This window comes from Melospiza melodia, chromosome 2, assembly GCF_035770615.1.
Source record: "Melospiza melodia melodia isolate bMelMel2 chromosome 2, bMelMel2.pri, whole genome shotgun sequence".
NCBI classification, from domain to species: domain Eukaryota; kingdom Metazoa; phylum Chordata; class Aves; order Passeriformes; family Passerellidae; genus Melospiza; species Melospiza melodia.
In genome coordinates this window covers 1,060,703-1,086,746 of record NC_086195.1, presented here as the reverse complement: position 1 = coordinate 1,086,746, position 26,044 = coordinate 1,060,703, and the positions used below count along the sequence as shown (strand labels likewise).

At 47.7% G+C, this 26,044-nt stretch overlaps 2 protein-coding genes across 8 annotated transcripts in view; one reads left to right on the top strand and one right to left on the bottom strand.

The window, feature by feature from the left end:
- Positions 1-464: 464 nt before the first annotated feature.
- On the bottom strand, positions 465-17,047 carry CRYZL1 (crystallin zeta like 1). 5 transcript variants are annotated; one of them, XM_063180302.1, is made up of 15 exons: positions 16,975-17,047; positions 16,247-16,336; positions 15,543-15,614; positions 14,210-14,287; positions 13,615-13,687; positions 13,172-13,216; positions 11,821-11,889; positions 9,838-9,971; positions 9,031-9,142; positions 6,286-6,306; positions 5,321-5,419; positions 3,126-3,247; positions 2,802-2,907; positions 1,381-1,426; positions 465-662 (listed from the first exon to the last, which is right to left on the bottom strand). In XM_063180302.1, the coding sequence occupies exons 3-15, from the start codon at positions 15,606-15,608 to the stop codon at positions 563-565; spliced, it is 1,071 nt and encodes a 356-aa protein (XP_063036372.1). In that variant the 5' UTR covers positions 15,609-15,614; positions 16,247-16,336; positions 16,975-17,047; the 3' UTR covers positions 465-562. The 5 variants fall into 5 exon arrangements, with proteins under 5 accessions (XP_063036372.1, XP_063036356.1, XP_063036362.1 ...); XM_063180286.1 differs by lacking the exon at positions 16,975-17,047 and adding an exon at positions 16,820-16,912; XM_063180292.1 differs by lacking the exon at positions 16,975-17,047 and adding an exon at positions 16,761-16,791.
- Positions 17,048-17,492: 445 nt separating this feature from the next.
- Positions 17,493-26,044, top strand: part of ITSN1 (intersectin 1) — a 113,875-nt gene continuing 105,323 nt past the window's right edge. For all 3 annotated transcript variants that reach the window (XM_063180262.1, XM_063180248.1, XM_063180270.1), the window contains exon 1: positions 17,493-17,587. The gene's annotated coding sequence lies outside the window, so the exon portion shown is untranslated. The remainder of the gene's footprint in view (positions 17,588-26,044) is intronic.

The window sequence follows — 26,044 nt, the reverse complement described above, 5'->3', positions numbered from 1 at the left end:
CTGGTTTGCTGCCTTAGTGCTGAGAGGAAGGGCAAGAGCTGGGGGAAACTCCTGCTGTCAGTACCACGTTCTTCCCATCTGGCAACCCTCCTAACCTCAATAGTTTTGCCTGTCCTTCAACTCAACAACAATTTTAAATGTGGATTAAGATCTTTAAGTGTAGCATTCAGTTTCAGAGCAGCCAAAAGCAAAAGGTAACTATAAAGGTAACTACTGGTAGGGGTTGGAGACAAAAGACTAATAAAAACATCTTTTTTTCCCTCTTCAATCTCTTAGGGTTGAAAACCAACAGTGACTGAGTTTTCCTGTAGATGTTTCTGACATTTTAAAATATGGCAGGGCAGACAAGATTTTCATGTTAAGGCTGCTTCTTTAGAAGCTGCTGATGGGAACATTCTGCTCAAGGGAATTAAAAAACCCTGAAGTCATGGAAGCTTCAGAGACCATTTGAGCCGAGGTACAAAGAATGTTTAAATTCTCTTTACTGCCTGCAAATGTACACTGATTTATTCCACAAATACATTTCTTTATCTTTCCCAGCTGAGAAATCAGAAGTTGTGTGTCAGAACTGGATGACTTGTCTCTTTCTTGCTTGATTCTTCTGAACTATTTCCATGGAAACTTTGGCTTCATACAATGGGATGGGTTCATCCAGCTGAGGCCTGAAATGAAACAGTAAAAAGGGCAGGTGAGCACACTCAGACCACAGAAATATCACAGGACAGACTTTACTTTCACTGTGTCAGCCTCCCTCCTCAAACAAAGTAACAGGCTTATGGCTTTGCTCCAGTGCACAGAAGAAGGGAAAAGCCCCAGAGCAAACAGGAGCCCCAAATAAATGAAAAGAGATCCTTCTTGCAGGGGAAAAAAGGGGTGGTGGGGAGGGTTCTGCTCAGCAGCAGTTGTTATCCTGCTTTAAGGGAAGGGATCTCCCATTCCCAGCTTATTATGGGAATCTTCCCATAAATTCCTGAAGCTCTGCTCAGGAGTGTTACTGCTGGCCAGAGTTTTCTGCTTCTAAGGCCGAATTTAAAAACCTACAAAAATCTCCACATTGCAGGGGGATAGAATATAAGAATATAAAGATAGTGTAGAAAGAAATCTTACCCCTAAGGAGCTGCAGCCAGGCCAATTATCAAAGATCAGGAACAGACCTGACTTTAACAGGCCACAGCTGTACCCAGTGAGAAGCAGAGTGCTATAAAAGAGTGGGGTGGTGTTGGGGAGGGAACTGGAGCCACTTGGGTGCTTTGTGAAGGAGAAAGAGTCAGTGCTCTGAGGAGATGCCCATGAGAAACACCCAGAAGGTGTGAAACTTTTGTGATAAGGAGATAACAGTATGGAACCCCTGCAATAAGATGACAACACCACACCTCTCACCTGAAAATGCCATTTGATAATTTGTCCATGATATCTTCCAGGATGGGTATCCAAGAGGACTGTTAAGGAACAATAAAGCTGGAGGGAAATCTCTTTACAATCACATGTGCTGGTCACAGCCCTGTACTGATACAAACTCAGCAAGATCAAGGCAAAATGAACCTCAATTCCAGGCTTTAGATCAGATTTTTTGCACTTGTTTCTATATCAGAAACCTCCTTTTCTGAAAGAGGATGCAGAAATGAAATATGGAATATTTCAATTATTTCAATATGAAAATCTTCAGTATTTCAATATGAAATACAAGTGCAGCCTGCACTAGTACATCATCAATCAATCATTAATCAATGGCACTTTTTGTGCAGAATGAAGAGAACAGATTTTGGGACCGGGTAGCTGTTGTGACAGTTCATACAGGCACCTGATAGAAAGCCAAAATGGAGCTGGGAACACAGCAGAGGCTGGAAATTCTTGGAGCACATTGCCTTGTGAGGGGTCTGTGAGTTAATGACACCAGCCAAGACAGGCCAATACATGGGGCTGTATTTATTCAGTCTTTGTATGAAACCCAAACAAGTTTCATCCTTCATTTTAAGGGCAATCAGGCTGATACTTGGAGCTCAGGTTCTTTTAAAAAGTGATCAATTTGTGATTTCTTCAGATGACAGTAATGCCAGATGCTCCAGAATTTCACAAGATACACAAGTTCCTAAAGCCAAAAGTACCCAAACCTTCCAGGGCTGAAAATGTCCTGCCCAGGGAGCTCAGTCCAGCTTCACCAGCCCAAATGTAGGAGATATTCCTTTTCCTGTTCCCAACCAACACTGTGCCTCCATAAATTTCATGTACAAAACAAATCAGTACATTTTCTGTACATAATATTTCTGTACATTGAAAATAAAGGAGGCTCAAAATAATTCTACTTTTGCAGTGAACACGAGTGCATTAAGTTTACAGGTGATACATCTAATGCCCAAAAGGACAACAGCTAAAAAAAAATCCAAAATGTCTCTTGCATAAAATGAAATCCTATAGAGTCAAATCTTCAATTAATTGGTTCAATAATGAACCAAAACACTGCAGGTTTTTTCCCAATGGGTGTTTTGCAGCACTGCTTTTAATGAAGCTTGTAGAGACATTTCCAAGGCCAGGTTGGACACTGGGGCTTGGAGCAGCCTGGGGCAGTGGAAGGTGGCACTGGATAAACTTCAAGGTCCCTTCCAACCCAAACCAGTGTGGGATTCCACAATGAATTTAAAAGGAATGCAGAAAATACCTTAAAACCTGAGTGTCTCTCATATGTTATCTCCACCTTTCAGCTGGGTTGCAGCACTGAGCACAGGAGAATTTCTCAGTGGGATTTCCCAGCTGTGTTTTCACTCCTTTGAGAGTGAGAGTTCCACAGCACCACCAAAGGATATCGAGATACTTCCCCTGCTGCACATTGGACAAGTTCCACACCTCCTCGTTCAGGAAGGACACCGTGGCTCCCTTAAGGAACAAGGAATGGCTGTCTGGAGGATCCAGCTGAAGCAAATTGAAGAAAAATGTTATTTAGTTACATTTTCCCATACAAATATAAAGGTTAAATGGTTATTTTATAGAGATGGTTAAACCAAACAAAAACCACCCCTTGCCCACTTTTAAAAGAGAGTGTCAGTGTAATACTGGCAGGTTGAAACAACAGTTTTATGTGTCTGTCTGTTTTCTGTGGGACAAACTCCTCCCTGCACAGACACCTTTACCTGCAGGTTCCTTTCAGTGGTTATCCAGCGTCCCCCAACCCCAAGCAGGGTGATGATGTCGTGCTTGTGAGGCAGCAGCTGGCACCTGGAAGGCGGTTCATCTTCAGCACTGTACAGCCTCACTGGGGGGGAGAACAAATTCCTCTGAGCTCAGCAGAAAATGTGCAAAATTCAGTTTGTATTTATTGCCACACCTTTCAGTGGAACTCTGAGGTTTTTGTTGTTTCAGCTAAAAATGGTTGAAAACTCTGAATTTATTATCTCATTTATACCCTGAGTATTTTATATACTTTACTTAGAATAATATAATAGCTCTGAAGTTACTATTCAGAGGAATATTTTGTTTATATTCATATTCATAATACTGTATAGTAACAATATAGACTGTAATACAGTATATTACCTATATTATACTATATTGGAGTATACTATAATATATATACTATATTATATATGTACTATAATATAGTAAATTACATATATTATACTGTATTATATAGTATATAACATAATAGTATATACTACATATAATATTGTATACTATACATAATATACTATATATAAGATATAATATTTATAATCTATAGTATATATAACTTAATGCATAATGTAAAAAACACCAAATATAACTATAAAATATAGTATATTATACTATATCTATTATAGTATATATAATGTAAATTATTATATAATTGAAAATTACAGATCATACATCTAGATACTATTATATATTTAGACAGTATTATATACTTATATACCATTATATATAAATATATATCAGCAGTATGTTATATAATAAAATATAGAATATAATACAATAACAATATTTTTAATATATATATCAAAAATATCTAGTATAGTAGTATGTAATAATATTTTATTTACATAACTCTAAATAGTAACTTCAGAGTTTTCACCTATGAGAGTTGGTTTCCAATAGAGGTTGGTAGTGCTGTTAATTAGGGTTAATTTCTGTATTCAAACAAGGCAGCAAACTCTCTAGAGCCATTTTTAATTTCCAGTTTCAAAGAGAGGACTATTTCAGCCCCATTTAGCAGCTGCCTGGGAGGTGCTGGCAGGCAGCAGTGGGTGCCAGAAGAGCTCTGGCAATGAGGGGATGCCATTGCCAGGCATTGGAATATCACCAATATAACTGGATGGGATGTGCCTGAGCTTGTCTGGCCCTTGGTGCTGCACCAAATAGTGGCACTGTGGTGTTTGACCCCACAGACACTTTTGGCTGGCTGGGTGTGTGGTGTTTCACCCCACAGACACTTTGGGCTGTGGGTGTGTGGCGTTTCACCCCACAGACACTTTTGGCTGTGGGTGTGTGGTGTTTCACCCACAGACACTTTTGGCTGGCTGGGTGTGTGGTGTTTCACCCCACAGACACTTTTGGCTCTGGGTGTGTGGTGTTTCACCCACAGACACTTTGGGCTGGCTGGGTGTGTGGTGTTTCACCCCACAGACACTTTGGGCTGGCTGGGTGTGTGGTGTTTCACCCCACAGACACTTTGGGCTGGCTGGGTGTGTGGTGTTTCACCCACAGACACTTTGGGCTGTGGGTGTGTGGTGTTTCACCCACAGACACTTTGGGCTGGCTGGGTGTGTGGTGTTTCACCCACAGACACTTTGGGCTGGCTGGGTGTGTGGTGTTTCACCCCACAGACACTTTGGGCTGGCTGGGTGCTGCAGCTGGGCCCGTGGGGACAAGGCCAGGCCTGCAGGAGCTCTGGTGGTGCTGGGATGGAGCTTCCCCCCATAACAGGGGCTGCTCCTCAGGTTTCCCTCCGGCAGAGAAGCTTCAAGGCCATGGTGAAGGAAAGGAGTCGGTTCTGATGGAGAGTTTGGATGCAGAGCTTTATTCTGGCCCACAGGCCTCTGAATGCAGCACCACCATAACAGAACTCCCTGAGCCCGTGGGTGCTGCTCCTTTGAACCCCGGGGAGAGGGGCAGGGAAGGGGCAGGGAGCTACCAAGCAGGGACAGGAGGGGAGGGACAAAGGGACAAAGGACACCTGGATGGCCCAGTGCTCCCACCCTTTGAATCTGCCAATCATTCAACGCCCCTCTGGAATGCCAGGACTGACAGACAGTGCTGGGAGGGGAAAGGAGAGGTGACTGACACACCTGGCAGGGAATGATCAGGGAATGATAAACCCTGAAATCACAACAAGGCAGGAGCGCCCCCGTACCTCCGCTATCCAGCACGATGTCCACGCCCAGCCCGCCCGTCTCCTCCAGGCAGCTCTCGGCCACGTCAATCTTCCCGTGGGACACATCGATCACCCGGGCTGCCAGAGCAGGACAGCAGCAAAAACCACCTCAGACCCATGGAAAAGGAGTTCAGGTGCTCACAGCTGAGAGCTCAGATCCCGAGCAGCACACAGTTTCTGCTCTCTGCAGGGACCACAAACGGGTTTGCAGCTACACCCAAAACACCTGGCACATCTTTCTCTTTTTTTCATTTTCAACACAGTGCAAAATCAACACCAAAACTATGAATGCAGAGTTAATTCATGAGTTTGTTGGCCCAAAAGGATAAAATGTGGCAAATCCTTCTCTAAGTTCATTTTTTGCTATTCTTGTCCAAGTCCTGGCTCTCTGGGTCTTTAATTAAATGTTTAGATGAAGGATTTACATCTGCTCTTGAAATATTGTTGAACTGAAAGCCACCAACACATTTTCCTGTCATGTATCTATGATGCCCTGTTTATGGTTGGTTATAAAGAGGAAACACAGAATCAGGAATGAGAGAATCCTGGAATGGTTTGGGTTGGGAGGGACCTTAAAGATCCCATGCCACCCCTGCCATGGCAGGGACACCTCCCACTGCCCCCAGTGCCCAGCCTGGCCTTGGGCACTGCCAGGGATGCAGGGGCAGCCCCAGCTGCTCTGGGCACCCTGTGCCAGGGCCTGCCCACCCTGCCAGGGAACAATTCCTCATTGCCAAGATCCCACCCAGCCCTGCCCTCTTTCAGGTAAAAGCCATTTTTAACATTATAACAATAACACAGAGAAGGAGCAGCCACAGGGTTTGTTTCATCATTATGAGGTAGAACAAACATTTATAAACTAAACAGGCAAAAAATGCCACAGCAAAATGAGAACTGGAAGAACATCAGCCAAATGTGGAGCCTGAGCTCAGCTCTGCACTCACCCACCAAAGGCTGCCGCACTCCTGGAGTGGGATCCCAGCAGGGAGGGAAGGAAGGAGGGAGGGAGGGAAGAAAAAATGCAAAGAGCTGGTCATTAAGGATATTAACAAATCAGCAATAAATGCCTTGGGTTTGGGTCTTTTTGTCCCTTCAAACCCTCAATCTAATCATAGGATGCATTCAAATCCCAAGTAATTCCTTCTTTTTTTTCACTGAAGTCAAATGACTTCACTGTCAAAATTTACTAAAGATGGGATAATAATTAATTATTAATGGTAGCCACATTCCCCCTATGTAACTAAACCCCCATAATATCCTTTTCTTCTTAGTTTTCTTCAGTCAACAATTTAAAAGGTTTTCCTTACCAGGACAATTTGACATGGTATTATTTTGCAAATAATTTCACTTTTTGAAGATAATTCTGGTTTCAAAGACCCAAAGCCTGGCAATCAAAAAGAAAAAGCCAGAGTTCCACCGTTGTGACTATTTTCTGATTTCTGTATAGCAAAAACGTCCAGTTTTGTTCCTTTACTCAGCACAATAGTTCAAACAGTACTTATCAAAATCCTGGTCAGCTTCCTTCCTAAAAAAATGCTGGAAAAATTTCTCACCATTGTGGAAAAGGCCAAGCAACAAACTGTAATATAACTTTCCATAATCCTTTGTCACCTATGTATTTCTCACAAAATACTGACAAATGAGTTCAGTTTCTTCTGCTGGGACTTGCACAGCTTCCAAAGTAAGATTTTTCTGACTGGCAAAACTTCAGTTCCTCTCCTCCTCCACTGCTGGGGGCACAGAAACCCCAGGATCCCAAAGTTTGCTCTGGGGGGTTCTAAACAGAGCTCAGTGCTGGTGGCACAGAACAAAACCTCACAAAGCAAACAAGGAAAAGCAGGAGGTGCCCTTAGGAGCAGAGGAAATATCTGTGCATGTGCAGATACTTTCCTTGGGTTCTCTGACAGAAACTCATCCCATTGCTTATGGAATATTCTGTCTCCAGCCTCAAACACAGGCATTAGAATGTCAAAACTTGTTAAAATCCCCTCCTTCATTCTATTGTAACTTTTACTCCAGGGGTTACTAAAGACAAAGTCAAGTCCCATCCTGTTGGTCTAAATACAAATCCTGAAGCATTACCAGAACTTCTGTTTCAGGCACTGGAATCACATTAATTAACAAACAAATCAGAAAGTCTGAACACTTTTAAAAGCTCTTTGCTTTTGCACTCAAGCTGTGTCTCTCTTCAACGCTGCACCCAGGTGCTATTTCTTTATTTGAAATAAAGTTGCAGTTATCATTTTTCCCCCTCAGCCATTCCAGAAGGCAGCTTGGTATGCTCAACAATGATAATACAAATTGCTGTTCACTGAAAACTGCCCTAAACTAACCAAAAACCCCCTGAACAAGCACAAAACTGAAAATTCACCACCCACAAACACAAGAAGCCAATTAGAGCTTGGGTTACTTATGCTCTATTTGACATTAACATTCAAAAAACTTAAAAATGCTGTAAAAAGTAACTCAGGACTGTGAGAATGAAATTGCCAAATCCTCTTCTAGCTCATGAATTTTTCATATAATTACCAAAATGTACCCATAAAATGTTACAAAAGGAAGTTTTAGGTCTTCTGTATTTCCTCTTTGTCCCTGTAACAGCTGGTGCCACAAGGCTCTGCACAGCAACAGCATTCCCAAAAATCTTCCAGTTCTGATGTGTGTCACAACAGCTAGTGCAGTAATATATATAAACATAGAGACAGAAAAAAAGGCTGATGAAATCAGGAAAAAATAGGTTTTTTTGGGTCAAATTGCCTTTAAAAAAAAAGTGTTGCTCTCAAGCTGCAGAGAGATGAGTCTGGCAGGTGCTGCAGAGGCAGCCCTGCGGTGGCTGCAGCTGTAAGCACACAGATGGGGCTGACAAGGCTCCCCCAAAGGCATCTCCAGCTCTGTAACCCCAGTGAAGGCCAACAAAAACCACACTCTGCAAAACAAACCTGGCAATCACACTGCAGCACTTGGTACTTGCAGGGGGAAGGAGCAGGCACCAGTTTTAACCTTTTGCTGCCATCCAGCCAGACTGACAAGCCATCCTTTATTTTCAAACTGTCAGAATAAAGGAATATTCCACTTCCCTCCACAAAACACCACCAAAATTTTGGTCAGAAAAGATTCTTACACAGAGTATGTTCTCATGTTGTTTTCAGAGGGAAAAAACCCAAACTCGACGTATGAAAGGGAAGTCAGGGAAGAATGCAAGTGTTGTGTGTGAGGCCAACTCCTTTGGAAAGCAGAGAATGCAGAGCCTGTGCAGGTGCAGCCCCAGCTGTGGCAGCACTGACACCTGAGAAGCCCTGGCAGCAGCAGTGTGAGGGGCTGGGTGCTGGGTGTCAGGTGTGTGAGCTCTGGCACAGGCTGGCTGTGGTGAGTCAGCAATCCTTCCCTGCACAGCAAACACTCCATCACATGGACAGATTTCCTGAGCACCTGGGCCAAAAGCCAGCACTCAGCACTGCTGGGCACTACTGCCACTCATTACCACTGAAATGGACAATTAAAATGCCCTTAAGCACACCTAAACCAGAAATCAAACACCTGTGGAGCACAGAACAAACCTGAAAACTGTTCAATTAGACTATTTATCTATTTGTGTTTAATTTTTACAGCACTTAGTCTCTAGACCTGACAGTAAAAATATTTTGAGACATTCTTTAGGCCAGACTTCAGCCCTGAAGGATAAAACTCACCCCCAGCAGGCCTGAGCCTCTCCAGGTACTGCTTGTCCTCCAGGCTGTGGGCAGTGGAGATGACTTTGGCCCCTCTGTGTTGGGCCAGCTGAATTGCAATGGTACCAAATGGCTGAGAGGGGAAAAGCAGGGTCATTGGTTAATTCATTCATTTATTTACACCACCAATTTAATGTTAAGAACAATTACATTGTAAAGGCCAGTCAGGAGAATACCCAGAAATTAACTTACTCCTGCAAAAACCCCACAGCTGAACCAAGAACTGAATATTCAGAGATCTGCTTCTGTCCTAAGTGAGGCCAAAACAGCTCTTCAGTGACTGGGAAGCTCTGAATGAACTTTTGGTCAGTAACTTGTTCTTGTCATTAATAAAATAGCTCAGATTCTCCTTTAATTACCACAGCAGCTAGAACTCAGAGCTTGAAGGGAAAAAAGCTCCAAGGAAAAGGCCCCAGCCATGTTTACATTACAGAACCTTGGCTGAGGGGACCCCACATCTTCATTAGCACCAAGAACTGCAGGGATGCAAATCAAATTATTTATATCCAAGAAAAGGTAAAAAGCAGAGGTGGGAGAGGACTGAAAAATAAGGCATTTTCCTGCAGTTACCCCTGAGGACTGAGGACACCACTGTGCCAGTGCAGGACACCAGCACACCCTCCCTGTGTGCACCCCCCACCCCAGGCAGGACAATATCCCTGCTCAGGATCAGGATCCCACACGGGACAGTCCTTCCTGCAAAGCCAGGAAACAAATGACACTGCCAGCACTCCCAGAACCAGGGGATGTGTGAGCCCAGGTACCCACACTTGCTCCATCCAGGACGAGGACACTGGTGCCAGGGGACACCGGGGCCAGGTAGTGCAGGGCCGTGTACGCGCGGAGCCCGTCCCGGAGCGTGCCTGCAGCCTCTGCCCAGCACAGCTTCTGGGGCTTGTGAGCTGAGGGACAAACACAAACACAAACACCCCTGATCAGCTCCTTTGGGATCCCTGGGAGCCCCCTGAGCTGTGTGCCCTGCCCAGCACAGCTTCTGGGGCTTGTGAGCTGAGGGACAAACACAAACACAAACACAAACACCCCTGATCAGCTCCTTTGGGATCCCCTGGGAGCCCCCTAAGCTGTGTGTTCACGTAGGGGGATACAGTATGGGTAAATGAAGGTGGTATAGAATGTGATCTTATCCCCTAAAAGTTGCAACTGAACCAATTACTGAAGATTAGGAGCAGGCCTGATGTTAACAGGTCACACCATCTGGAGTCAGATCAGGACTGTTCCAGGGTCAGGGCCAGCCAGTGCTTAGAGGAGCTGCTTGTGGGAACCATTGAGGAGGTATGAAACTCTGGTGATATGGAATCCTTGCACTATAATGATAAGAGATCTCTTGCTATGTAAGACAACGTGTTCACTGGGAGCAGCAGACAGGCAAGGAGGCCCCACACAGTTCTGGGGGTGCTCATTAGCTGAGGGTTTATTGGGGGTCCCACCCCTGGGAGCAGCAGGGTCCCTGAGGGAGAGCCTGGGGAGAGAAGGGGCCAAGAGAGAGCAAAGAGTTGAGAGAGCCTCTCACTCACTCCCCTGGCACAGCTTAAAAGGGAAATTCAAGGTGGGCACAGAATCAGACCTGGGCCAACAGGATTACAGGATTAACTGATACTGCAGGGGAGGATCACAGGCTTGCTATAAACCCCGCATTTTCTAGCGGTGAGATAGAGCAAACTTTAAAATATAACACCACACACACCAACAAACATAGCAAAGAGGTGGTAAAAACCCCAGCAAAACCCCTGGGCTTATCTAGCAAAGCCTGTCAGTGAGTCAGGAAGGCTCCCCCTGCAAACAGGTCACCGCCACTGGCTCCTGTTTCCTCTTGTATTAAGAAGCCATGAAGAGGATATTGTGCCATATTTTACAAAATTAAATTAGGGATTCAACTTTGATATAACCAAGATTAAGGGAGCCACCTCGTAACTACTCAGGAATTCATGGCAGTCACAGAAAACACAACCCAAACTTAGGCATTTAGAATCCCAGGATGGTTTGGGTTGGAAGGACCTCAAAGTCCATCCAGTGCCACTTCTGCCATGGCAGGGACACCTTCCACTGTGCCAGGCTGCTCCAATCCCTGTCCAACCTGGCCCTGGACACTGCCAGGGATGGGGCAGCCACAGCTTCTTTGGGAAGAGCAAATTTTGAGTAAAAGAATAGCTTGTTCAAGGTAACAAACTGCTGGAAGAAGAACAGGGACTCCTACATTTAGTATCCTACTCATTAAAGTAATCTATGCCCAGAAAGGGAAAACTGGAAGCTCACAATAACTGAAAACAGGGCTTTCCCTGACCCTCCTCCCTGAAAATTCCAGTCTCCATTTCCAGTCTCCTTGTTTCACCCCATGTGTTAGTCTGGTCCCAGGTGATAGTCCCAGACTGAGTCAAAGGGAAGAAAAAAGCAAATTTCTCTTCATTACATTTTTTGACAGGTGAGGAAAAAGTATAACAACAATGAAGCAACAGAACAGGAAGTTAGAAGGGAAATAAAAGGAAAAGGAAAACAACAGGGTCAGCTCATGTGGTTTAGGCCATCATGAACTGTGAAATGGTGACAGCAAAGAAAAAGCCCTTGAGAGCACTGAGTGCTCAAACTTCTGTGACTTGTGGGGCAGCTGGAGTTTTGGAATGTTAGAATGGAAGGAGCATGCCCAGAGCTCCATGGTTATGGGCTCCCCTTTAGAAAAGCTAAAACAAAGTCTACAGTAAAAATTATTATTAGCAAACTGTGTAATCTACAAACCCAAATAATGCTCGTGAACCAGGACAACTTCACAGACACCAGACTCCTCAGAATCCAGGGGCAGAATTCCTGGAAAAGAAGGAACACAGACCTTGAATTTCACACAAGCAATCATTCCAACCAAAGCATTGTCCCAAGGAATTCCCTGCTCCTGTTTGGGTTCAGTGCCCTCTTGGCAGGTTTAGGACAGGTCAGAGACCTTGGCCAGGTCCCAGCCCAAGGTGTCCCTGGGCACAAGGGAGTTTCAGAGGTGCTTCTACAGCATTTTGGGATTGAGGGAGAAAGCATGGGGACACCACGGAGTGCTGTCTGGTACTGGCAGGTGTCAGACATTTTTGTCTGGTGATGTCTGAGCTCATTCCACACTCTGAGTGCTCCCCTTCCAGTGCAGGCCATGGATCCCAGAGCAGGGATCTGAGCACAGAGCAGCCACCCCACAGCTCCTCTCCCATCCCAGTTCCTGACCCTGTGCTTTGCAAAGGCAGCACCAAGGGCACAGGAAAACGCAGAAGATGGGCACACAGGAATGTGGAAGTTTCAAAAAGCAGGAATAAGAAAGAGGAAGTGCAGGAAAAACTAACCAGGGAAGGCAGAGAGAGCAAAAGCAGAGTAGGCAGGAAAAGCCCCTCCATCCTGGTTATAACTAAGCTTTTTACCTTCACTGGCCACAGAACTCTCCTTAACAGAAGGTTCTGGCTCCACCTCCTGAATTAGCATCCCCTCTATCCCAGGGAAATAATTATTTTCTTCCCTCTCCCCCACAAATCTCACTCCATTAGACCAAAGGGCTTTGCCTTGCAAATGTGGCTGCTGTGCCCAGTCCTTCCCAGTTGCATTAACAATGTGCTTGTGCCCATCTGGAGCTGTGTCCCAGTTCCATGAACAATGTGCTTGTGCCCACCTGGAGCTGTGCCCAGGGTTCCTGCAGGGAGTAGCCAGACTGCCCAGAGCAGCTGCTGTGCCATGAGGGAATAGTGCAGCAAGGACCACAATGCCCAAACACACACATCTCCCCCAGCACCTCCACTCTGTCCTGCTTTCAGAACTTCAGCCATCCTCTAATCCCTTCACCCAGCACACATAACATAAACATGTGGCACAGAATGCTCTAAGAAATAACTCCTCTCTCCTAAGGCATCACTCACAATCTGGTGCTTAACACAACATCATATTTCACATCCTAAGGGAACGTTCTTAGAACAGAATTCCCATTTATAAGTTTATTCCTGTGACAGCAGTTGAATTCTGAAAATACATGGTGGATTTAGCCTGACCAATTATTCTAAGCTCAGTCATTGATTACAAAAAGATGACTGCTGGTGTCAGCTGAGGCAAACAGGCATTAACTTACCCACCACTTCATCATCTGGCTGGAAAAAGGTCACCTTGCTTCCAACTCACCATGGAGAGGTGAAAAGGAGGGAAGAAGGGAAAAAGAGAAATATTTAGAGCAGGAATGGGATGTGCATTTGGAAGCACTGGTTATCACTAGCTCACAAAACTAAAGATACACATTTCTTGTGAAAAACCATAATTCTATTGATTACAATTATTGATTGATTCTTGATGCCAAGCCCAAATGTTGAATTCCCAGACTCTGGCACAAGGAGCTCCCTGCAGGAGCACACAGGGGTGTCTGAGAGCCAGGCTGGACTCTCCACCTCAGGGGAGTGGCACCAGCACTGGGAGCAGCCAAGGAAGCCAAGAGCTCCAAAAAGCTCTCCAGAGAGAGTTCTGGGCTCTGAGGGGAATCCCTGCTCCCTCCTCCCTCCCTGGGCACTGCCACCCACTCACCTTCCAGCACCACTCCTGAAACTTCTCTCCCAACAGGCACAAGTTCCTTCTTCAGTTTGATTTCTGCCAGGAGCTAAATGAAAACAATGCTGGCAGCATTCCTGCTAAAGCTCTGCATTTATAAATGAATTACATCTCACAGTGCTGGATCATCCCAGGAAGCTTGGGCCATTACCAAAATGTTATCCAGGGGAAGGAAGTGCAAACCTTCCCCAGTATTAAACCATGGCACTGAATTCTGTATTTAAATTTAGAAACATTAAAAAATAAAAGCAGGGAGTTACTACCAGCCAAGCCAGCCTGTGGCTTAGATGAAGATAAAAGGGATTTACTGTAAGAGATCTCAGCTGACAACTGATCTCCATGAATTAGGAATCAAATTCCAGATGCTTTTCAATCAGAGCTGTGCAAGAAGCCCAGCCCAGTCCTGTGCCTGTGGAAACCTTCCCCGAGGATGCCCCTGATGGGGAAACCCCTAAAAAGTTCTGTGCCCACTGCCAGCAGCAAAGGCACAGCCTGAGCTCGTGCCAGCCCCCAGCCAAGGCCATGGGAGCACAGACACCCCCAGCAAAACACACAAACAAATAACAAATACCTGTGTGTCCACCCTGCTCAGGGCACAGGCTCTGACCTGCACCTTCACATCGTGGGCTCTGCTGGGAGGAAGGTTCTCCTAGGACAGGAGGACAGCTCCTTGTTACACACTGCACGTGCCCCAGGAGCTCCTCCAGCTCCTGAAAGCACTTTCCTCTTCTTGGGTTGTTTTGTGGGGAGAGCAGGCAGGAATTGTCAATGAAAAGGGGTTTACAACACCATTCTTTGAGTATACTATTATTATTATTAGCATTATTATTAGCATTAGCATTATACTATTATTGCAAACTGGTATATTATATTATATTATATTATATTATATTATATTATATTATATTATATTATATTATATTATATTATATTATATTATATTATATTATATTATATTATATTATATTATATTATATTATATTATATTATATTATATCACATTATATTATATTACATTATATTATATTACATTATGTTATATTATGTTATATTACATCACATCGCATTATGTTATATTATATTATGTATATAGTATAATATATAATGTATATATAATGTATATATAATATAATATAATATAATATAATATAATATAATATAATATAATATAATATAAAGTATATAATATTATATATATAAAATATATATTACTATACTATATTACTATTTAACATTACTATATTAAGATATTAAGATATTATTATTATTATTATTATTATTATTATTATTATTATTATTATTATTATTATTATTATTATTATTATTATTACTATTATTACTATTATTACTATTATTACTATTATTACTATTACTATTATTATTATTACTGCAAATTGACCACCAGACCTTACTAAGTCTCATCACCCACTGACATTATTTTTCTGCTGAGGTTTTATTTCACTTTATCTGAGGCACAAATCCTGACAAACCCACTGAGGTCAACATTCAAGTCCCAAATGAAGTCCAAATGATGTAAAAGGAACAGCCCCTGTAAGAACTGGTGTTCTCACCCCAAACCTGACAAATTCCTCATCTCCATTTCTACTTTTTCAGGGACTAGAAAATTCAGCTGGGAAATGTGGCCCCAGGGTTTGTTTTTCATGCCTGCAAAGCTTGTTTGTAAAGTCTGAACACCAAAACTGCAGAGCAATCCAGCAGGGGGCTTGGCAGTGCTGCCCGATGACAAAATGCACCTCCCCTCCCTCCCTGCCTGTGTGTGCAAGGATCCCACCAGTCCCTCCCAAGCCTGTGCAAGATTTCTGTGCCTCAATTCCCCTGTGGCACTGAGCCAAGCTCTGCTGCCCCACTGCCTGAGGGACAGAGCAGTTCTGAAGGGAGCTCACCCTTTCCTGGAACACAAATGTCATCTCCTCTCCAGGGGAATTCTGCTGAGCATACAGAGCCTTCATAGTGACCTGAAAAACAGAGCAACCAAACTGTGACAGCTGCAGGGGCTCTGGCAAACAAGGCACTAAAGCCCTGCTAAATTAAATTAAATTAAATTAAATTACTCTATAAGAATCACAGGCATTGTTTGCAGGCAATTTGAGTCTTTGTGATACAGAAGCTCTAAACCAGATCAACAAGTTTAGATGCCCATAACAGAGAAAATCCTCAGGAGTGAGGATCACAGAATCCCAGCTGGGTTTGGGTTGGGAGGGACCCTAAATCCCACCCAGTGCCACCCCTGCCATGGCAGGGACACCTCCCACTGTCCCCAGTGTCCAGCCTGGCCTTGGGCACTGCCAGGGATGCAGGGGCAGCCCCAGCTGCTCTGGGCACCCTGTGCCAGGGCTGCCCACCCTGCAGGGAACAATTCCTCATGGCCAGGATCCCACCCAGCCCTGCCCTGTGGCACTGGCAGCCATTCCCTGTGTGCTGTCCCTGCAGGCCTTGTCCCCAGTCCCTCTGCAGCTCTGCTGGCACAGCAGAACAGGCCCTGCAGCACCCGGGATTGACTGGGGGACAGTGCAGGGGCTCTGTGCCACACAGCTCACACCGGGGCACTGCACAGGGAACTCCTGGGCAGGAATACAGCAAAACTTACACGAGACTTCACCACAAATCACCACTTGGCTTTCTGGCTCCTCTCCCACTTGGCCTCTCCTCTCCCGTGTGGTCCTCAACGAACAGGAACCTTTAGAAGGGGAAAAAACACAAACAACCAAACAGTAAAATTGAGTTAACAAGGAAAAGGGAAATCAGGGGGTAGAGAGGCAGGAATCCATGGCACCATGGCTGCAGCTCTGACCCCTGAGGGAGCACCCGAGACCCCCGCACGTCGGGTCCGCCCCGGCACCCCCGGGGAGCGACCCCGGCCCGCACCGAGAGGCTCCGGCAGCCCCGGAGAGCCCTCAGGGGACCCGAACGGACCCGGCCCGCACCGAGAGGCTCCGGCAGCCCCGGGGAGCCCTCAGGGGCTCTGAGTGAACCCGGCCCGCACCGAGAGGCTCCCGCAGCCCCGTCCGGCCCTCAGGGGCTCTGAGTGAACCCGGCCCGCACCGAGAGGCTCCGGCAGCCCCGTCCGACCCTCAGGGGCTCTGAGTGAACCCGGCCCGCACCGAGAGGCTCCCGCAGCCCCGTCCGGCCCTCAGCGGCTCTGAGTGAACCCGGCCCGCACCGAGAGGCTCCCGCAGCCCCGTCCGGCCCTCAGCGGCTCCGCGGGACTCCCGAGCGCCGCGACGCGCCCGCGGTTGCCATGACACTCCCTCACTTCCGCCTCGCCCTCAGGCACCGCCCTCCCGCCCTGCAACCAATTACAGACTCGGGCAGCACCCTGAGCGCTTGTGATTGGTCGCAGTGGCCGCCATTCGTCGTGAAAGCCGAGGCGGGATTGGCTCGCACGGATGTCACTCATTCAATGAGGTGAGGAGGGAGGCACCCGGCGCTATCTGTGGGACGCGGCAGGGGAGAGGGAGGAGACGCCGCCTGCGGTTACCCCATGAGTTAACTCCGTATGCACAGCACAGGCCCCGCACCGCGCCCCGAGCCCTGACCCCCTCAGCCTGCCACGGCCGTGATTGGTCGGGGAGGCGGGATCCTGCGGCTGTTCCGGCCTCTGATTGGTACAGCGCCCTGCTCGTCACGCGGGGGGCGGGCGAAGGTCGCGCGTCAGAGAGGGGCTGTCAGAACTCTGATTGGTTAAAGTGTGTGGGGCTCCTCCCCTTTCCCGGGCTCTGATTGGAGATGCTCCCTGTCCGTCACGCGGGGGCCGCGGCCGCGCGTCAGTACGGCGGCCGCGAGGGGCTCCTCCCCCCTCCCCTCAGACGGGGCGAGGGCGGCGATGGCGCGTCCGGCGGAGGCGGCTGCGGGCGCCGCTCCGGCCCCTCCGGCCCCTCGGTGCCCTGGCCGCGGCCGGGGCTGTGAGTAGGGCCCGCACAGACATGAGGTACGGCCCGGCGGGACGGGGGCAGCGGGGGGCGCGGGCTGCGAGCGGCGGCGGCGGCGGCGGTTCAGCCCAGGCCGGCGGGGGAGCAGCGCCGCCTCAGCCCCTCACGGTGCCCGGGCGTGTCGCGGTGCCGGGGCCGGCTCCTGCCCTCGCCTCCCGGGGCGGGCGGTGAGCGATGCTGCGCCCCTCCTGGGGCCGGCTGTGGCCGTAGCGGGTGCGGTGCCGCCGCCGCGGGGATCCCCGGCTGGGATCACCTTGGTCCCGCTGCCTCCGGCCGCCGCTGCGCCCTGAGCCGGGGAGCCGGGAATGCCGTTCCCTGGAATGCCATTGCCTGGAACGCCAGCCCTGGGCAGTGCCGTCCCTCAGGGCTCGGCAAAGGGCACCGGGAGCGGGGAATGAATGTGGGAATGTTGTGCCGGTGTCAGGGAAAGGAAGCCGGTCCCTGGATGGGGCTGTGTCCCTGTGTGAGCCTCTGCCTCGGTGAGCAGGCACGGTTGTGCATGACATTCCCTTTTGTTCTGGTTCAGCTGCTGCTTTATTTGGGGTGAAATATGGGGTTTGCTTGTGGAAAACGGTATTTTCTGTGAATTCCAGCGCCATGGAGGGAAAACGCTTCCATGGCTCATCAGAGAGTATTGTTTAGTAAATAATTCCTGTTAGTGAACCAACCGGCATTCCAGGTGGGATGGTGTGGCCCTCGTTAAAGCAAGAAACACTCTGTCCTCTATCTCTTCCCACTGCCAAGCTCCAAAGTGCTTTTTGTTTGGAGTTTATATGGCAGTAGATATTTAAGGCAATAGCTGTGGATATTAACTGAATATATATTGGAGTCCCGCTCTGAATGGATGCATTTTCTTAAATCAAGAAGCCAAACGGTGTTTTGGGCGTTGCTAACTCTGGAGAGTGTTACTTCACACCATCTTTCCTTCTTTCTTTTTCCTTTTGTTGTAGTCACCTGTAACTTCCCTTGCTGGATATGACCTGGTGCTGTTCTCACCCGGGAAACTTCCTCAGCACCCAGGGAGCAGCTGGGGCTGGGCCAGGAGGGATTTAGGTTGGATTTTAGGGACAGGTTCTTGCCCAGAGGGTGCTGGCACTGCCCAGGGAATGGGCACGGCCCCGAGGCTGCCACAGCTCCAGGAGCCTTTGGGATGCCCAGGCTGGGCTTGGTGGGCTCTGGGCTGGCACTGGGGGGTCCCTGGGGGTCCCTGCAGCTCACATCATTCCCTGATGAATGTTCCATTCTGTCCTGGTTCCTAGATGAAGCAAGGATTGGGCTCTCAGAGCCGTGACCTGCAGTGCCTGTTCCCTCTGTCACTCTGTTTGGTGGCCTTTCCTTAATGCCTCTAATCCTGCAATTAGGATAGATTTGGCTTCAGGAAAGAATGTGAATGCAGCAGTGAAATGTTTGTGAATCATGACGTTGGGCAGCCTTTATGGCCTGTCTTTGTACTGTAATCAGGGATTGGAATTGCAGCTTTCAGGAGGATAACTCCGGGGAAAGGAGGAATGGAAGAATAAAGGGGAAAAAGTTAGGGAAAATACAAGCAGTGGGTTTAGGAACGGGGAGATCAGATGGGTGAGAGCTTTCTGTGAGAAATTCTTCCCTGGCACAGGTGCCCAGAGCAGCTGGGGCTGCCCCTGCATCCCTGGCAGTGCCCAAGGCCAGGCTGGATCAGCCTGGCACAGTGGGAGGTGTCCCTGCCATGGCAGGGGTGGCACTGGGTGGGATTTAAGGACCCCCCAGCCCAAACCATTTGGGACTGTGTGATCAGGAGTGCCCGGCCCTGAGCATTCCCTGTGCCGTGTGCAGGGGCAGAGCAGGGTGAGCCAGCAGCAGGTTGGTTTGGGGACACCTCCGTGGGGTGGCTCAGAGTTGTCCTGCTCGGAAGCCGGGAGATGTGAGGGGTTTTGGTTTCTTTTCCCCTGCCACAGCCCAGGCTGCCTCAGTGCTGTGTGTGCTGGCAGCTGGGAGTGCTGGCTGCTCCGGAGTGGGACACAGCTGCTGAACTTGGGCTGCCCCTCCACAGCAGCTCGCTTTTATTTGCACTTGCCAGGCATGAAACTGGGGGGGGCTGGACAATCAGAACGGGCTCCAGGCCGGGAGCTGCTGATGGATGGCTCGGTGAGAGGGGCAAACCCTCTGTGGGATCTGTGGCACAAGCAGCTCGCCTCTCTAAAAGTGCCCTTTGTGGAATTCCAAAGGAATGTACTCGGTTGCACTGGTTATTTTGGGCTGGCATGGCCTCTCCAGGGCTTTGATTGCAGATGGAAGGATTTAGAGCAGGGTTTGCCAGGCCCTCATCCCACAAACACCAGCTGGGAGCTTTGGGAGGCACCGTGGAGGTGTCTGCTGGATCCACCTGCCTGGAATGAACCTCTGGGCTCCGTGTGTGGCAGGGCTGGAGCTGCTCAGGGTCTGACAGAGAAATTCCAGCTCTGGCTGCAGGAAAGCACTAATTACTGATGGTAATTAGAAACTAATCTCCTACGTGAACAGGGCATTGTCTGGCCCTCCAGAGGATCAGCTTCTTGACCAGAATAGAACATTTCTATTTAATAGAAATTAAATAATTCTGAGTGGGAAGGAGTGAAGAGAGGAATCCTTGGGCATTCTCAGGAAGAAAAGTTATTCTATTTTTGATGCAAAAGTTGCATTTTTACAGCATTCCCTTCACTGCAATCAGTGAAAACACAGAAAACTTGGCTGACATGGTGCATCCAGTTTGGTTTTCTCTTATCAAACTTGCATGTGTTGGATATTTTCCTTTTTCACATGTTGTTTTTAAGGTAATTGAATTAATTAGTGCTAGTGTCCAAATGGACATATTCTCTCTGTGAACTCTGCTTTTCAACAGGTTGTGTGGTAAAATGTGAGTCTGGAATTGTGAAATAATCTCAGGTATGTGAAAGCCCAGTCTGTGCTGTGCTTCTCTTCAGCAGCAGTTTCCCATCCCAGTCCCCTTTCCCTGCACTGTCCCTCGTGGCTGTGTGCCCACATCCTGGGAGTTGGTAACAGCAAGGTTTTGTGGGCTGGCAATCCTGGAAAATCAAGGCCTGCTGGGATAGTCCATATTGCAGGTAAATATATTGCTACTAATAGTGTGGATCACCAAATCCTGCTGGCACTATTACAGTCATTCCTCTGGACACAAGTTGTCTCCAAAGTTCAGGTTTTCCTCTGTGTTGTGGTCCTTCAGATTTCCATGATTTTCAGATGATTGAGGTTTTCCTCTCTCCCTCAGTGTCTCTGAAGGATCTGGCCCTGGGCATGACTGAATGGCTGTAAATGGCTGGCCAGGGGCTCAGCTGTGCATCATCTCAAGGGGCACGCTCATGTGCTCCACAGGAACGCACGGCCTGTAGGAAATAGTTATTAATGCACAAATAATGCAAAATGCACAGAACACCTGCATTTCAACCTGTGCTTCCTGAGGGGGGGTCCCATGGAGCCACCTGGAATGGCTGGCTCCTCTCTGCAGGACTCAGAATGGCCTCTGGAGCACAGGGGTTTCTGTACTTCATACAGAGCTGGGGATGTTTGCTGCATTCAGATATCCCTGGGAAATAATCCAAATTACTGCCTTCAGATATCCCTGTGAAATAATCCAAATTACTGCATTCAGATATCCCTGGGAAATAATCCAAATTACTGCATTCAGATATTCCTGTGAAATAATCCAAATTACTGCATTGAAATATTCCTGTGAAATAATCCAAATTACTGCATTCAGATATTCCTGTGAAATAATCCAAATTACTGCATTCAGATATCCCTGTGAAATAATCCAAATTGCTGCATTCAGATATCCCTGTGAAATAATCCAAATTACTGCATTCAGATATTCCTGTGAAGTAATCCAAATTACTGCATTCAGATATTCCTGTGAAATAATCCAAATTACTGCATTCAGATATTCCTGTGAAATAATCCAAATTGCTGCATTCAGATATTCCTGTGAAATAATCCAAATTGCTGCATTCAAATATCCCTGTGAAATAATCCAAATTACTGTATTTAAATATCGCTGTGAAATAATCCAAATTACTGCATTTAAGTATTCCTGTGAAATAATCCAAATTACTGCATTCAAATATCCCTGTGAAATAATCCAAATTAGTGCATTTAAGTATTCCTGTGAAATAATCCAAATTAGTGCATTCAGATATTCCTGTGAAATAATCCAAATTAGTGCATTTAAGTATTCCTGTGAAATAATCCAAATTACTGCATTTAAATATTCCTGTGAAATAATCCAAATTACTGTATTTAAATATCCCTGTGAAATAATCCAAATTGCTGCATTTAAATATTCCTGTGAAATAATCCAAATTACTGCATTTAAATATTCCTGTGAAATAATCCAAATTACTGCATTCAGATATTCCTGTGAAATAATCCAAATTACTGCATTTAAATATTCCTGTGAAATAATCCAAATTGCTGCATTCAGATATTCCTGTGAAATAATCCAAATTACTGCATTTAAATATTCCTGTGAAATAATCCAAATTACTGTATGTTCAAACGCTGATCTGAGAACTGAAAATACAACCGAGCCAATCTTGCGTTAATCACAAATTAAACTCAGAGCTATGTTAACCATGTCTTTGTGGTGATAAAGCCTTTTCTGTAACTGCAGAAATACATTTTTTCATTTATATTACAATTTCAGATTCCCGGGCACCAGGTTGTGGGCTGGCCTGTGAACTGCAAGGTGCAATATTTAATGGTTTTTGAGTAAGTTTGGCACGTGGCCTTCAGGTGTGGACAGGTTGTGTGGGGATTCCTGTGCTTTTGGTGCTGCCAGGAGTTCAGCTACCAGTGCAAGTTCTAGTAACTCCATAAATCTTCAGGGTATTTTGGGGAAGCACAGTTAATTCTTACTGAGAATCATAAAAGCTGACAGCTTGAGAGCTGTGTTTTGTAATAAAATGCCAGTAATCTGGTCATGTACCAAATGGGATGATGTAATCCTTGAGTTTCTTGAGCAGAACTCCTGACATTTTCCTTTGAGTCACATGTGAGCCCAGCTGGATGAACTGAGCTCTCAGACAGACAGACAGGCTCCTGTGTGGGGTGGCTGTTTGGCCATTTGGTGTAATTCAATTTCTAGAGCAGTTCTGTGCCCTGCACCCTGCTGCAGCTGCTGCCTGTGCCTGTGGGTGCTTTCCTGCAGCCATTCCCATTCTTACCTGCTCTCGTTTCCTCCCTTTTGTGCTGCACCTGCATTTCCTCATTGCGATGCTCTCCTGAGTTCCAGCGTTGTCTGAGGGCTGCCAGTGCTCTCTCCCTCTCACCCTTTGTGTTTTCATGGGTTTTGTTCTGTTGGGGATTGGAAGGGCCAATCCCAGCCAGGAGAAGCTTTGGAACTGGCACTGGCTTGTAGAGAGATCTGAAATACTTTGAAAAATTTCTTCCTTGTTAACACCTCTATTCTTCTGTGTGGGCTTGGACTGCAAACAGCAGAATAAGCATCAAAGAGGAGAGGGCAGATTTTTGTGTTGGGATAAAGTAGTGTGGCTGAAGTTACTGCAGGTGTTCAGGGAAACACTGCATTTAAAAGCAGACATGTAACAAAGTTTTTCCCTGTTCTTTTCCAGCTAATCCTTACAGGGTTTTTTTGTTGTTGTTTTTGTGGTTTTTTTTGGTTTTTTTTTTAAGTTCTGGTTTGTAAAATTTCTATTCAGAGGAAGAGTTCAAAGCATAAAAGTGTTAAAATATGTTTTCACATAAGGTCATCTGTACTTAAATTCATGGCAGGACATTGTGGATTTTTGAAATGTCTAAGGACAAAGTTTGGAAACTGCTTTTATCCAACTTGGAAACTTCTGCCTGTTCTGCTGTTCTGCTCTCAAACCACACCAATATAATGTGCTTATTAAAAAACAATCAGCAACCTGCTATTGAACACAGTGCATGGATTCTAAGAAGTGTGACTGAAATCCCGTTTTTGTGGATGTTTGCTGCTGAGAAATGAGGTTGTTTCAAGGAAATGTTGCCAAATTGGGCTGGCGTGGCCAGAGGAAGGAGGCCAGTGCAGCTCATGGTTTGGGTGGGGCAGCACTCGGTGCCCTGTGGGCATCACTGGGCAGCTCAGCTGGCTGTGCCAGGGGTCTCTGCATTCATTGGGGTCAGGGTGTCCCAGGGCTGGCCATTCCCGGGGGCCCAGAGCCCTTCAGGTGGCTCTGCTGGGAGCAGAGGGGATGCTGGGCTGTGACCAGGAGATCCTTTATTGATTGATCCTCCCATTTCCTGCTCTCTGCCCCCAAGCTGCTGGGCTGCCAGGAAGCTGAGGTGTTATCCCTGCTCAGAGCTGCTCCCTTATCACAGCTGTTATCAGGGTGATCTGAATGGAGCTGGAGCCTGTGCAGCATTCTCACCCTCCCAGCTCCGTGCCTTTTTCAGGGTGTTGGGTCATCCTTTCTGCAGAGTCAGGAGTGAAGGATGACCGTAAATCCCAGAGCTGTGCACAGGCACTGGAGAGCTCTCGTGGCACAGGAATAGGAAGCTCTCCAGCTGCAGTCTGGCAGGGCTGTCTGCCGTGGATTGTTTGGTGCTGCTCTCTCAGCTCAGTCTCTAAATCTGAGGCCATTGCTCGGATCTCGTGCTGTCTGCAGATGATGCAAGCAGAACAATTCTGCTTTGTGAGCAGGGAGAAAGCTGCATCCTTTAGTCAAGTGCTCTCAGCATTACTCTGAGCTGCTGACAAATGCCATTGTATGGCTCAAGAATCACTGTGTCTGTGTTAAATACTGGGGATATTGAACCCAAAGAGTTTTAGAACTTCAAACCAAACCCTGAGTGCCTCTCCTGTCCCCCAGCTCTCCATGAACGTGCAGTGCCCATTCCTGTTCTTCTCTCTGGTGACAGGGACAGCACCCAGGGAGCAGCTGGGGCTGGGCCAGGAGAGATTTAGGTTGGGTTTTTGCCCAGAGGGTGCTGGCACTGCCCAGGGAATGGGCACGGCCCCGAGGCTGCCACAGCTCCAGGAGCCTTTGGGATGCCCAGGCTGGGCTTGGTGGGCACTGGGGGATCCCTGGGGGTCCCTGCAGCTCAGGATATTCTGGGATTCTCTGATTTTAGGAAATCTGGCAAAGTTTTCTGTTAATCACACTTTTAATTTGCATACAGTCTGTGTACAGCAAAATGATGTGGGATCTCTGAGCCTTTAAACATCAGCATTTCACAGAATCCCCAAATCCCTGGGGCTGGCACAGCCCTGCCAGCCCATGCAGTGCCAGCTGTGCCCGATGCCCTCCTTGTCCCCAGCCCAGAGCACTCAGTGTCACCTGCAGGGACGGGCACTCCAACCCTCCCTGGGCAGCTCTTTCAGTGCTGATGTGTTTGTGCTGTGCTTCTTGGTCAAACTGCACCAAACTCTTGGGGCTGCAATTGGACAATTCAGAGTTTCTGAGGTGAGCTGGTGGGGTCTGAGCTGGGTTCACTCTGCTCCCGCTTGTCTCTTGTGAGACTTTGGAGTCCTTGCTGGGACAGGAGGAGAAGGAGGAGAACTGCAGGACTGAAAGGAGTAGGCAGATTGCTTGGTCCTTGCTGGACTCCTCGTCACTTGGAGGCAGGGTGGCAGAGCTGGATGCAGGGTGGCAGAGCTGGAGTTGAGGGCAGGGTGGCAGAGCTGGAGCTCAGGCAGGGTGGCAGAGCTGGAGCTGGATGCAGGGTGGCAGAGCTGAATGCAGGGTGGCAGAGCTGGAGCAGGGTGGCAGAGCTGAATGCAGGGTGGCAGAGCTGAATGCAGGGTGGCAGAGCTGAATGCAGGGTGGCAGAGCTGGAGCAGGATGGCAGAGCTGGAGCTGGGGCAGGGTGGCAGAGCTGGGGCAGGATGGCAGAGCTGAATGCAGGGTGGCAGAGCTGGAGCTCAGGCAGGGTGGCAGAGCTGGAGCAGGATGGCAGAGCTGGAGCAGGATGGCAGAGCTGGAGCAGGATGGCAGAGCTGGAGCAGGATGGCAGAGCTGGATGCAGGGTGGCAGAGCTGGAGCAGGATGGCAGAGCTGAATGCAGGATGGCAGAGCTGGAGCAGGATGGCAGAACTGAATGCAGGGTGGCAGAGCTGGGGCTCAGGCAGGGTGGCAGAGCTGGAGCTGGGGCAGGGCAGCAGAGCCCCAGCTCTGACCTTTCGGTGCCCTGGCTCGTGCTGCTGCTGCTGCTGCTGGGCTGGCAGAGCTGAGGGAGTTGCAGGCGTGGATGCCATGTTACTGAAGCTCAGCCTCACAGGCTGCTCTCTGTTCAGCTGCACTCACTGCTGGCTGGGCTCTGCTGCTGGCTGAAGAATGAACTTTGTGCCCGTTGTGTCTTTGGGGTTTTGAGGACTTTGGTGGAGTTAAGGGGCCAGGAGGATTTTGTGATGGGTGATAAAGTTGCTGCCGTCGGTGATCACGGGAGGTGTCAGAAATAACGTTGTATTTTTCCTGCCCTCAGTGCCTCCCCCAGGGCAGTGT

Coding starts and splice junctions, on each gene's coding strand:
- CRYZL1 (XM_063180302.1), bottom strand. CDS start 15,608: ATGAAGGCTCTGTATGCTCAGCAGAATTCCCCTGGAGAGGAGATGACA. Junction 13,217..13,614: donor TTCAGGAGTGGTGCTGGAAG/GTGAGTGGGTGG, acceptor CTCCATGGTGAG/TTGGAAGCAAGGTGACCTTT. Junction 11,890..13,171: donor GCCAGATGATGAAGTGGTGG/GTAAGTTAATGC, acceptor CTTCTTTTCCAG/GAATTCTGCCCCTGGATTCT.